General features: G+C 43.6%; 2 protein-coding genes across 2 annotated transcripts; one reads left to right on the plus strand and one right to left on the minus strand.

The window, feature by feature from the left end:
• Position 1: 1 nt before the first annotated feature.
• On the minus strand, positions 2 to 8,961 carry KARS1 (lysyl-tRNA synthetase 1). Its single transcript, XM_083870017.1, has 14 exons — positions 8,863 to 8,961; positions 8,056 to 8,200; positions 7,685 to 7,850; positions 7,227 to 7,320; positions 6,755 to 6,941; positions 6,375 to 6,500; positions 5,508 to 5,627; positions 5,139 to 5,301; positions 4,870 to 5,043; positions 4,046 to 4,131; positions 3,287 to 3,372; positions 2,784 to 2,910; positions 447 to 590; positions 2 to 188 (listed from the first exon to the last, which is right to left on the minus strand). Exons 1-14 carry the CDS (start codon positions 8,919 to 8,921, stop codon positions 111 to 113), a joined length of 1,755 nt encoding a protein of 584 aa, XP_083726143.1. The 5' UTR covers positions 8,922 to 8,961; the 3' UTR covers positions 2 to 110.
• Positions 8,962 to 8,984: 23 nt separating this feature from the next.
• TERF2IP (TERF2 interacting protein) lies at positions 8,985 to 11,723 on the plus strand. Its single transcript, XM_083870024.1, has 3 exons — positions 8,985 to 9,468; positions 9,579 to 9,655; positions 10,210 to 11,723. The coding sequence occupies exons 1-3, from the start codon at positions 9,003 to 9,005 to the stop codon at positions 10,648 to 10,650; spliced, it is 984 nt and encodes a 327-aa protein (XP_083726150.1). The 5' UTR covers positions 8,985 to 9,002; the 3' UTR covers positions 10,651 to 11,723.
• The last annotated feature ends 1,412 nt before the right edge of the window (positions 11,724 to 13,135 follow it).

Below are 13,135 nucleotides of genomic sequence, written 5' to 3' on the forward strand. Positions count from 1 at the left end.
GTGCAAAGAGAGCTGCCTTTATTGAAGGTATGCGCCGCTCTGAAGCTTAAGCGGAGGTGCCCTCGCCACGCTCGGGCTTCTCGCGGAGGTGCCCGCGGCGGTCTAGAGCCTCACACAGAGGTGCCCTCGGCAGGCTGCGCCTCCTTCTTGCTGTCCTCCGGTTTCATGGCGGGGAAGAGCAACACCTCCTGCAACGAGCGATAGCGTCAGCGGCCGCACCCACCCGCGGCGCCACATCCCGTGCGCACGTCTCGCGAGAACTGCCCTAGGCTCAGCAAGGGCGCCAAGGAGCTCTTCTTAGGTGGAATTCTGCGTCTTAAAACATCTCCAACAGCTGCATTGTCAGGCACTGGTTTCATCAAAGAAACGGCCAGCTTTGCCGAATCCCACTTCCTTTTCCCTGACAAAACCAGCAGTAGGAAGGCACTGCCACTGCTTATGCTTACCTTGATGTTATTGGAATCTGTAAGGAACATGGTCAAGCGATCAATTCCCATGCCCCAACCAGCTGTAGGAGGAAGACCATACTCCAGCGCAGTGCAGAAGTTTTCATCAATAAACATGGCTTCATCATCACCTGCAGCTTTTGCCTAAATGAGGAAATTGTTAGTAAAACGTGAGTTGTACAGAGCTAGACAGTGCCACCCCCTGCTAACCCCTACCAAAAAGGAGGAATACTGCCTTTTATAGCAGCCATGTAACTCATGAAACCAAACCCTGATAGAGCTGTGCAGATGAGTTAATAGATGAAGAAACCTCAGCACACAGAGAACTCTCGAGGTCCTTTGTACAGGTGCTCCCAAAATAGCACTAGACTCAATTCCTTTCTGATCTGTAAGTTTCCTGTCTTGGCCAAGGCCCAAGCTCCTTACTTCAGTAAAAGCCATCTTTCAGAGCCATATGGCAGCAGATGACAGTAGAATGAAATGCTTTTAAAGGCTTATGAGGGTCTTTATTTGTAGGAACTCCCCTGCCAATGTTTGCAGAAACAACAAAGAAGCATAACTGGTTGAATCATCAGTAGCTGGTCCACAAATAAGGGCTGGTTTTTTCTCTCAAGTAGAAAGACTGAAAAACCCTACACCAAGATGGTAACTAATGCACCTGACCATGACAACCTCCAAAGTGACAAAAGCTGTAATAATAAAAGCACAGATTAGCCAACCATCTCAACTTTTAAGAATGCCAAAAATAAGTGTCAGAACAATGGCAAACATTTTTGCTCACAGATTCAAGGAAGACTTTGCAAAGACTGTTAGGGCAAAATTTTCTCCCTGAAATCCTGAAATGCAAACTGTCATCCTTCATCTCAGTCCCCACCTTAACACTAAATTTTGAGGCTAATTTTAATTTAATACATATAATCATATGTCTGCAAATTCTGGCTATAATCATAAGAGAACTGCAGCAAGCATACAAACAGACCAAAAATTAAAGATATCTGTAATGTTATCTGTTCTGACTAAACATTTGAAAATTTACTACCAAGTTGGTTAGTTACCATAAATCTATTTTCCTGGTTTTGACAATTGTTTAAATGTCTCAGGCACTGTGAAGCCCTTAGAAAGAATAGGAAGATCAGGAACTTTGTTTCTTCAGACTGGATCATTTGACCTCAGTCTCGTGTGGCCAAGCATGCATTAATGGACGTGTATACCAAACTAATAACAAAATGAGTTTCAGTCACTCCTTTTGGAGGCTTACATAGAGAAATCTAGTATTATAAATCTTCAAGCCTAATAGTTCCCAATGTGCACTTCTATCCTGTGAGTCAACCTAAAATATTAGTTCTCTGCTCAGGAAATTAAGGTATTTCTTACACAGCATTCAAAGTCTTACCGGACATGAAAATCTGTTTGAGAACCTAGAAGTGTAATGTTGTATGACTACATAAACACCTAACTGGGAAAAAAACCCCAAACTTTGACGTTGTGGAATTTAAGAGTTGAGCTAGAGCCCAGACCCCAATAAGCCTCTCCAGTAGAAAGGCTGCTTGGGGAAACCCAGGTGAAGCAGTCAAGCTCACACATCTACACACACCACATGGCTCACTCAGCAAAGAGAGGCAGAAGGCCTTGATGCCAGATCAGTTTTGGCAGGTTTATTTCCAGGAGCTGAGAGCCAAGAGCGCAAGGCATCTGCTTGTCCCTGCTTAAGCGTGCAGTTCAGCAGCCAATGACCTTGAGGTATAGGGGCAGAGCAAAGGGCAGGTAAGGTCAGTATTCCATAAGGGAGACAAGAACAGTCACCAGGTCCCACAACCAAAGGAGACACTCTGAGGACAGAAACCAAGGGCCCGGGGCATGAGGGGTGAGGGAGGAACCAGGGCAAACCATGTATACAGAGCACCATTGGGAAGTCCCTCTGTCAGGCTGGGCAGATAACTATGGTCTGTCGTGCCAAGGCCAGACCCTGGGTATTATGTTGAGGGGCTGCAGGGATTCCACAAAAAACCTTTCAAGCTGCGAAAGACACAGAAAACTTTTTGCACATTTGTGTTTTCCAAACTAGTATTCTGGGTGGAATAAAAGGGAAAATATTCCAAAACAAAGTTGCACAAAAAAACCTAATCAACAGCAGTGTTTAACCTTGCTTACCTTAAAGAGCAAGGTTCCTTTAAAAGGAATTGAACTTTTATGACAAGTTTTCACTTGAGTGAGAAACACTTGCTCAAAGTAGTAACTCTTTTCAGCAGTAGGTACTAATGACAGATTTAGGATAGGCATAGGAAATACTCTTGCTTACATGCCTGTCTTACAATCACTATCAGGAAGACACCATACCTTGGCCTGATCCTCAAACAGCTGACGCTGTCGGAAAGGATCATTAAGTTCTGTGTATGCATTGCACACTTCCTTCTTCATTACAAAGAGTTCAAAGCGTTCTGTTAGTCCCGGAAGAGAGCGATGCCTATGTGAAGTAGACAAAACACACATACCTTAAAACAATCATACTTATAAAAGTGAACAGCACATACGTTACTTAGGGGCATTATTCACACCTACCACTAACAGCTGTCAAAATTTCTAAGTACTAAGCATCGACACATCTCTTCCCTGGATGATGGGTTTCACAGCTCAGGAAACAATGTCTATCTTGGTTTGTGTTAGAATTCCCAAACTAGTACACAACATCAAAATCTGTTTTCACATAAGCAACTTTTTTTTTTTTTTTTTTTTTTTTTTTTTTTTTTTTTTAAATTTTTTATTTTTTATTTTTTATTTTTTTTTTTTTTAAATAAAGTAGAAGGTTTGAGTTACACGCTGATTGTGCGTCATACTCTTACCATTTGGCAAGCGGACTCATGACCTGTGGGTGGTCACAGATGAATGTAGGGTTGATACAAGTGACTTCCAGGAATTCACCAACTAACTGGGAAAACAAAAGTGAAACAACTATGCAGTGTACAATTATGCAATTTCCCAGCACTGCCTTCACTAAGCACCCTGATTTCCTCTCTTTCACTACTGAAGAATGTACCAAAAATCTGAAGAGTTTCCAAAGTATTTCTGGTTTTAGTAACGTCTTCATCAACAGAGAGTGTGCCCTAGTCAGGTAAGGAAAAATGACACAGCAAAACCAGTATAATAATTCAATTAATTTGCACAGTACAGTAAGGGCTAATAGGAAAAGCATCAAAAGAACAGCTATCAGTATTGGGTACAAAGGAATACAGCTGAGAAAACTGTATGGTACTCCTACCCTTTTGGTCTACATACAGAGGCACACATCTCACAGACAAAACTGACCTAAAATAAAGCAAATCTGTTTTAACCACAAGAGACCAGCTTGTGGGGGGGAGGGTTATCCAACTAAAATCCCCTAGTGCTCAAGTTAAGCAGACATAAGTAAACTACATTTGTGTGTAGATGACATGAAAGAAGATTCTAACACAGGAAGTTTTCTCACTGTAATACAACAATAGCTGATGTGCACTGCAGCATGTTTTTCCTGGTGCAGCTAAACCTTTTCTTCTAAGAGACTTCTGTTGATACAGAGAGATCCTCAAAGACATTAGGATTATAAAAATAGTGCCTTTACTTACTTTGTCAAGAAGTCTGGCTGTTGTCCTGGGAGGTGGACATTCAACATTTCTCTCCACACAAAGGTTATCAAAGAACCTGCGAGTTTCTGAAATTGCAGACAAAAATTAGAACAGCCACCCAACAACCATTTTTTGTTCTTACTAGATCCTTCAACATTTCTTAGAGTGACTTGTAAGATCTTAGTGGTAGACACCATGGAAAACATAAGCTTAAAGGTCAGTCTACAGAAATAGTGTTTGGATTTATTTGTTTACAGCAAAATAGTAGTTGTTTTATACTTCAAAAATTTGACAAGTTAAGCACACACCATATGACTGCTGAACATTATTATTTGGTGGCTTGGGGGGAGAGAGGAGGGAACTGGGGGGAAAAACAGTCACTAAATTATATGAACTTGTTTCCTTATGTCTCTCAATTCCAGGAATAAAATAACATTTTTAAGAAAGCCCCAAATAATCACACACCCAAGCTACAATTACAGGTGTGGAAATTCAACTGCACAAGAGTGAATACATAAGAAGCAACAAGCTGGATCTCTTCAACAGATCAAGAACTCTCTCTCAACATCAAGCCTTTTGAGTATACCCTTTCACGTGTACTCAACAAAGAAAGGGGCAAAAGGGTCAGATCCTGCCTAAAATGGCAAGGTATGAAGGCTTCTTTCTGGACTCGGGTAAACCAACAAAACCAGAGAAAAGGAATCCCATGTGTTAGGACTACTTAGAAAAAAATGCATCTGTCCGACTGCAGCCTAAGAGCTTGCAACCTTCTGCCCACTTTCTGTTAAGGAAGAATTATAGGACATTCATACTCAGCATCTAACCTTCAGTTTCAAAACACTCAGTTGATGGAAACTTCACTCCCAGGACCTTTTCCAGATCATACACCATGCTGATTCGCCGGAAGGGAGGAGTAAAATCTATCTCATAGGCCTGTCCATCTTGACCATCTGGATGGTAAGTGATCTTGTAACTCCCAGTAATATGTTTCACCATCCCTACAAAAAGTATGTGAGGTTTAGAAAAGTATGCTACATAATTACCAATTCTTCCAGAGATTCTTACTCATTTTTAATAATATTGCATACTTCACCTGAAAGCAACTTCTCTGTAATTTCCATTAAGTCATGGTAGTCTGCATAAGCCATATAAAATTCACAAGTTGTGAACTCAGGGTTGTGAGTCAAATCAATTCCTTCATTCCGGAACTGACGCCCAATTTCATATACTCTGTCCAGACCACCAACCACCAACATCTAAACAAAATAAAATTCTAGTAAATACAGTTTCTGAAAAGAACCTAAGAGAGCCCAAACACATGCAACTGCAACACAACCTTACAAATCTCATTCATGAGACAAGTCCACCTTTCTTCAAAAATCATCCTCATTTTAGCTACATTTACTTTTTTTTAATACAGTTTGAAGAATATAGGCTTAGCCATGAAAGGCTTATATTTTACCTTATGGTAAAGTTCTGGAGCAATTCTCATATATAAATTCATATCCAGTTCATTGTGGTATGTGATGAATGGCTTTGCCACAGCTCCACCCGGAATTACATTCATCATAGGAGTTTCAACCTGTAACAACAAAAAATTTTCCATTTTTGTGAAATCTGCTTCCAAACCAGAAAGGCATGTATCAAACAAACAAACAAACCAAAACAGCTAGTTTTGATTAAAAATCTGTATTTCACTTATTGTTCAGCATTTCAGTGTATGAAAACAATTCTGAACTAAAGTGCACTGAAGAAAAATGCACTTTTTTCATGCAGTCAATGATAACAAATTACTTAATTCATCTGTTCCCCTGAAAAAGCACTCATATTTACTACAAATGTGAACCTGCTGGGTTGATGTTTCAAAGCCGGGAACAGTGCTGTGGCATTATCACAAAGTCCTTCCTCTACACTGCAGAAAATTAAATTCAACAAGGCCAAGTGCTGTTTCCTGCACCTAGGTCAACACAATCCAATTCTGCCTACAGAACATAGAACTCGCTTTTATGTCTGGAGGTGAAATAGCACTTCAAAGATGTTGTTTTCACCCTAATTTACTGAAATGCAGAAAGGACAGCATAGTTTGGAGTATTGCCTCGACAAAAGGTACCCAAGCCATAACCTTACCAATTGATGAATAATCTTAATTTTACAAAGAGAGGAAAGGAATTGCTCCCATTACGTTAAGCTGATAAAATACACCATGCTGAGGCAATTATTGTCCATTCTGTAAGTACTTTGTATATGAGCCTGATTATAAAACATCCTTGAAGTTAAGAAGTTGTAAACACATTCAGCATGCAGAGAGAAGCAAACACTGATGCCTTACCTCAAGAAAGCCCAACTCATCCAGAAAGCTACGAAGGTAAGTGATGATCTTTGCACGGGTTATAAATTTCTGTCTCACATAATCATTAAGAATTAAATCCAAGTATCTCTGACGATATCTCGTTTCCTGAAAAGAACATGTATCTTTAGAATAAACTAGATAAAATGTCATGCCAAAGGAAAAAATGCCAAAACAAAACTAATATTCCTTTGTTGACTGATAATATCAGCAGGTAACAAACATGACCCATTCAGACCTATCTGTGGCGTTCTCGCCCATGGCAGGGGTGGTGGAACTAAATGATCCTGAAGGCCCCTTCCAACCCATACCACTCTATGATCTATTAAATTGCCTCCAAGACTGACAGGTATAAAAATTACCTTATCTTTGAGGCCAAAATGAAGATGAGGCAACATGTGCAGGCATGGAGACAAGAGAGTGATTTCATACGGAATAATGCTCAGTTCCCCTTTCTTTGTTTTCCCAGGATTCCCCTCTACACCAATAATGTCCCCACGACGCAGCTTGCTGTTAACACGGAAATATTCTTCCTCGGACTTGTAGAAGCTGTAATTGCGAAACAAATGTAAGCATGTTTGTTTAAAATTCAATATTCCAAACTGTCCTCAAATGTCTCACAAGACAAAATCCATTTAAACATATATATATATATATAGAGAGAGAGAGAGAGAGAGAGAAGTTATTTAAAAGGAAGTCAACCACAACACCTGAAGCAAAACATTACTCGGCTGCCTAAGCCAAACCACAGATGAAATAAAATACTCACATACAGATATCTAGACCCCAGAATGCAGTGCAGTTTAGAATGCTACTGGGAATACCTCTACTTACCTGGAATTTGCCATGACTTGCAACTTGACTCCTTCACCACGAAGATCATAGAAAATCAGTTTCCCTCCAGCAGCACGCTTTGCATGTATTCGACCTAAAGAACAAAGTTTGCCAGACGTCAGGAAAAGAGTTCCGAGCAGAAAGGATACAGGGGCAAAAGCCACAGTCCCATCACTTAGAATCATCAGCTCTGAACTATTCACTATGTGAAAGAGAAGTAGTTAAGTCTCAAAATGAAAAGTAGTGCAATAAAGACTGCAAACATGGGTCCTGGAACCCACGTCACCACCTGATCTTATAGTTGCAAGGGATGTTACACAGGTCCACTCAGTTTGAAGGATATGCCCTGAATAGTTTAACAAGGCTTCATGACTGAGATCAGCAAAACTCAAAAAAGACCAACCCGTCAATAAAAGCAGCTAAGACTACATTTTTCTGTATCCCAGATAAACTTTTACCTGCCACTCTCACTGTAATGTCTGTCAGGTGATCTCCTGGCTGCAGGTGACTGTACTTGTCTATAAAATCTGAGAGAGATAACTCAACATGGAACTTGTGGGGATAGGGATCTTCATTGGAGCCCTTAAGCTGCTGGACCGCATGGCTACGGATCTTGTAGTATTGCTGTCACCAGAAACAAACAAAATCAAATTATTTTATTAGAATCTGAAAATGTGTTACAGGCTGTGAATTAAATGCACCTGCCCTAATGTAGGAATACAAATCTCTCCCCTTCTAGCCATTTAATTACCCATTAATAAAAAAATGAAATGCGAGTCATTAAGATTTATTCCCAGAACATCTAATAGGCACGGGACCAGATGCTCACATTTGGATCCAAGCTCTCCTCATCAGCAGCAACATTATCCTCAGAAGTCAAGGAAGGCTTATTTGAATGCTTTTCACTTTGCTCTTTCTGCTTTGCTTCTTTTTCAGCTGTTTTTCTCTCAGCCTTTAAACGTCTCTTCAGCTCACTGCAAAAGAGAAGGAAACCGGATGCAGCAAGTACTCTTATACTTTTACAGGGAAACGATAAGCAGAATTCTGCCAATATCTAACTCTACAAATAACCTTGTCACTTGTCTTACTTTCCCCAATAGTCAAAATAATTCTTAAATACGTTTAATGATTTTCTACTTTGAACTCCTTCAGTTCATCCCCTACAATACAATCACCCAGAAAAAGCGAAAGCGAAATTAAACGTAGTTTAGACAAGACCTTGAGGATCCGTGCCTACGTGCTCAAGGACTTACGGACTCCATTTTATCCCTAAGAGCCTACGAGCCCTACGCAGCGTGTGAGCGAAAAAAGGCAAACTTCCCCCGGAGAAACGGGGGAAACGGGGGGTTCCGAGGTCCAGCCTGTTCCCCACGGCCCTCGCGCCTTCCACGACTCCTTAAGAAAGAAGCGGGCCGAGCCAGACGCAAAGCACCGACCTGCTTCGGTCATGAAGCGCCTGCTGCACTCGGAGCGCGGGCGCGACCCTCCGGACCCAGCTGCGGAGCCGCGCAGCGCCGGGGCTCAGCATGCCGCTCCGACGGGCGCCTCGGCGGAGACACGCACCGGGGCAGCTGGACACACACCTACACACCTTCACCTCCCCGGCCCGGCCCCACCGGACCGCCCCCCCCCTCACTTTTTGCTGATCTGCGACTCAATCTCCGCCGCGCTGCCCTCGCGCGCCGCCGCCGCCATCTCCCGCCGCCGCCGCCGCCCTTCCGCCCTCCTGCGCCTGCGCACGCGGCGGCGGCGGCGGCGGGCGGGGCCGGGGCGGCGATGGCGGGCGGCCAGGCCGGGCCCGCGCGGTCCCGATCGCTGTTCCTGTGGGATGACGGGCGTCCTATGCGGTTCTACTTGCGGCCCGGCCTGGCCAAGCTGCGCCTGGCGCCCCTAGTGCTGGCGGGCGGCGGGAGGCTGTGCCGGGTTCAGGAGCCGGGGGCCGTGCTCTTGGTGCAGCCCGGCGAGGCGGCTCCCGACGGGGCCGTCTCGACCGAGTACGTGACGGAGTGCGTGGAGCGCAACCAGCGGCTGCCGCTGGAGTCCTTCCTGCTGACCGCCCGCGGCCGCCTGGCCTTCACGGAGGCGGAGGATGCGGCGCTGCTGCAGGCGGTGCGCGGCCAGGGCACGGTGCGGGTGAGCGGCCGAGCGCTGTGGATCGAGCTGGAGCGGCGCGGCCTGACGCGGCACAGCTGGCAGGCCATGCGGGACCGCTACCTGCGGCACCTGCGGCCGCGGCTCTGGGGTGAGCGGGGCCGCAGGGCGGGGCAGGGTGGCGTGGGGCCCTGGTGGCGGCGGGGCAGGGTGGATCCGGGCCCCGCCGAGCCCGGCAGACGATGCCGCGTGTTTCCACAGAGCCCCCGCAGACGGAGGATCCCGCGCGGATCAAGGGTCTGTTCGCGGCAGCCAGTCGGGAGTTCGAAAGCACGGAGGTGAGCGAGCCCGCGGAGCAGCAGCGGCTGGGACAGGCCTTCCCCCGTGCCACAGACGGCACAATAGAAACTCACCATTAACACATAAAATCAGTTTGCACCGCGGTATCCCTTCTGCTGTGGCTAAGCTTCCTGTGAGCTGTCACCTGTGTGGTTTGCGATAAATGGTGTCTCGCTGGTGCATTTTTTCTTGGTTCCCTGCGCGAGTTAACGTGAGATTTATGTGATGGGGGTTGTCACGTTAAAAGCTGTATTGGCAAATGAAACTCGTCCTTTCACCTCAGGCAAAAAACATTCCTGCCCTTGCATCAACACTTGTTTTTGCCTTTTATGCTTAGTTTGTTCAAATTCTTTCTTATAGATCATGCACATCTGGGATCGTGTGCAGCCTCATTAACAGATATGGCTTTGCTTCAATCACTTTTACTATGCCTAGTAATTTCTGAGGTTTTACTATACTGTAAAGCCAGAGTAAAAGGTGATTGGTTGCAGTGGTAAAAGATTTGCCAGAAAATACCGTGTCTAATTGGTGATTCCACTTCTCTTACTTTTAGTCAGAAAGTGATTCTTCGGATATTCCAGAACTTTCTACACAAGATGAAGTGGAAAGGTCCCCAGGAGAAACAGCATCCGATCTGAAAACTGGGCCAGAGGACTCTGCTTTCCCTGATGTTCAGTTAGAACGGCAAGAAAGACCAAAAAGCACTTGTTCTACTTCCAGTGTGGTGGGACAGGTGGTAAAAACTATGGAGCACTTCATGGAGAAGTTTGCTGTGGACCTGTTCACTGTTACACAGGCCTTTCTGAAAAACAGCGGTGACATAGAGGCTACTTCATACTTTCTGCAGACAGGGCAGCGCCTGGATGGGTACCCTGTATGGAGCAGAGAGGATGATTTGGAATTGCAAAAGGATGATGAACATGTCAGAAATAAGCTGATAGCCAAATTTGGAGCTGAAAATGTAGCAAAGCGGATCCTGTTTAGAGAGAGTTAACAAGAGGACATTACTGATTCAGTATAGTTCCATTAATTTAATAGTCATTCCAGAAATGCAATGGAAATTTTGGTCAAAGTTTTGAAGTTTCAGAAATGCTTTAAAGTAATTTTTTTCTATTAAAAGGCCTGTTTTTCATCTCTACAGATCTAAGAGATGCAACTGCTTTAATCCAAACAAAGTAACGCTTGTACCAGGCTGTATATTACAGCTGAGAAAAGTATACCAGTTTTCAGGGCTATGAGCAATAGTTGAAGTAGGAAATGAAAGTTAAGAGGGAATGATCAAAGGTTATGTATCTATCACCTAAATTGTGTTTGAGAGAGAACACCATTGCTAGGATACAGTCACAATCTAAAAACTGGGTACTTTTAGCCTGAAATTGTGCTCTGGTTGCTTATTTTAATATTATTTGAGGTGAGTCTTAAAAATCTGGAATTCATTCTTTTGGTATAAATTTCCATCCATTGGAAATAAAATGGGCTGGTAAAGGCAAAGATTATTTTTTGGTTTTGTTTTGTGGGAGTTGTTTGTTTGTACCTCTCTAAAGAGTTAACATTTTGGGTTTTTAGCATATTGCACTGTGGCACTCAGAAAATTAAGGTGAATTGGGAAATGGCTGATGTTAAGCCACATTAAAATTATACTGAAAATAAAAAACAATATAATGAGACTGCTGTTTCAGGAAGCCACTGCAACACCTACTGATTATTTGAGGAGTTAACAAATGTAACCAAATAAATGTTAAAACAGCACTATGCAATGTTTCACTGGAATGAAGAAGTGAGAATTATTTGACATAGTCATGCTATTCATGATAGAGTTTGAACAGTCATTTGAGATTCATGTGGAAGCTAGACAAGCACTTAATGAGATAGTGCAAGACAACATAGCAAATAAAGTAATAATATTTTTTTCTAAATTAGAAATGTTACTCTCTTGGTTTGAAATCCAAGTTTTGCTGATGAGCAGGGTCATGAGCAGACCTGTCATCTCTTGCAGCTGAAACACTCTACCTTGGGCTGTGTATGCATCTCAGCAGCACCACAGTGTTGTAACGGTCTTGTTTAACAAAACTGCTCCAGAATTCCAAGTGAGAGGTAAAACACACTAAATAGCTGCAATATAAAATGGTCAAGTTTACTCTATCTTTTATAATTCTAAGTGACATTTATTTTAAGGGTGAATTTGTCATATTGGGGCAGTTAGTCTAAGGTGCAATGCAAACTTCTGAGTCCACAAACAGTGTTTTTGCCTTTGCAGAGCTTTGTGGACACATCATCTAATGCTGAGAATCTTTCCATGTGTGCTTGGTGCACTCAGTAGATGCAGAAACTAAAATACAAAGACCACAGTTCACTCAAGGTTACTCTCTTTCATCTGTTATGAACTCCTGAATGGCACTGCTTATCTACAGATTCACTTGCTTATGCATGCACATAGGTCTAGGTCTCTTTTACCAGGTTAAAACTTGGAGGACCCACAGATGACACCATATTGTATGGTTCTATTTCTGGTTCTGTCTTTTTCCATGATAAAAATCCTTGTTTTCTGTGCTTTGTCTTACCTACAACACAGTTATGCTCCTTTCAACATGCTGGGGACAGTGTGCAGTGATTTCAGCTCAATTGTGAGGGAAAAGCCCGTCAGCTCTAACCGGGCTTATGGCCGAAGTGCCTGGTGCAGGTGATCTCAGGCGACGCAGAGGAACCACTCGGGAGCCAAGGATGATCTCCGAGAATCTTCCTCACTCCATCCCCGCCAACGACGCAAAGACTCCGAGGTGCTCAGTCAGCGGGGGTTTTATACAGTCACAAAAGGGGCGGGGTTTCATAAACAGCCAATGGGATTAATGGTTGAGAAAAGGAACCAATCAGAGGGTACATTAATAAACAAATTAGGGGATTGAAACTTGGACCAATCAGGGAAGGGATTCAAAACGGGCCAATCAGGGGACAGGACTGGGGTACAAAGCAGACAGTGCAGGTACCGGGCAGTTTAACTGGGTATTTAACTGGGGTAACGGGGCTGACCGACCCTGCAGGGAGCCAAGTCCTCCAGGGCAGTGCCGGACACACCACCCCCTCTGCAGCACCCTCACAGGCCTGGTTCCCCACAATATCCCCCCCTTTTCAGGGATTAGGAATTTAGCTCTAGGGGTGCAGATACCCATATTGCTAAGGTAGTGAGTGTTCTGTAGGTGCCATTTAAAGAGACTCTGCAGTTTACACATGAAAGAGGATATTCAGCGATAGGTATCTGTAGGCATTCACTCCTCCCCAAATCTGATAGCAAGTTTTTTTCCTTGTGTTCTGGAACACTTAAAACCAGGTGAAAACAATTCTGTTTTTCAGGTTTGAACTATGTGTTCCCATTGGAAGTGGGAGAATGGCATCTCTAGTGGAGACAGTGGAGAATGGCATAGTCCATTAAACATTTTTTTTGTGCTCCAAGACAAGGAATACTCTCACCAAATATTTCAATA

This window comes from Zosterops lateralis (genome assembly GCF_965231275.1).
Source record: "Zosterops lateralis genome assembly, chromosome: 12".
In the NCBI taxonomy this organism is placed as follows: domain Eukaryota; kingdom Metazoa; phylum Chordata; class Aves; order Passeriformes; family Zosteropidae; genus Zosterops; species Zosterops lateralis.

Coding starts and splice junctions, on each gene's coding strand:
- TERF2IP (XM_083870024.1), top strand. CDS start 9,003: ATGGCGGGCGGCCAGGCCGGGCCCGCGCGGTCCCGATCGCTGTTCCTG. Junction 9,469..9,578: donor CCTGCGGCCGCGGCTCTGGG/GTGAGCGGGGCC, acceptor GTGTTTCCACAG/AGCCCCCGCAGACGGAGGAT. Junction 9,656..10,209: donor GGGAGTTCGAAAGCACGGAG/GTGAGCGAGCCC, acceptor TCTTACTTTTAG/TCAGAAAGTGATTCTTCGGA.
- KARS1 (XM_083870017.1), bottom strand. CDS start 8,921: ATGGCGGCGGCGGCGCGCGAGGGCAGCGCGGCGGAGATTGAGTCGCAG. Junction 7,321..7,684: donor CATTACAGTGAGAGTGGCAG/GTAAAAGTTTAT, acceptor TTTGTTCTTTAG/GTCGAATACATGCAAAGCGT. Junction 5,628..6,374: donor ATGAGTTGGGCTTTCTTGAG/GTAAGGCATCAG, acceptor TTGTTGTTACAG/GTTGAAACTCCTATGATGAA.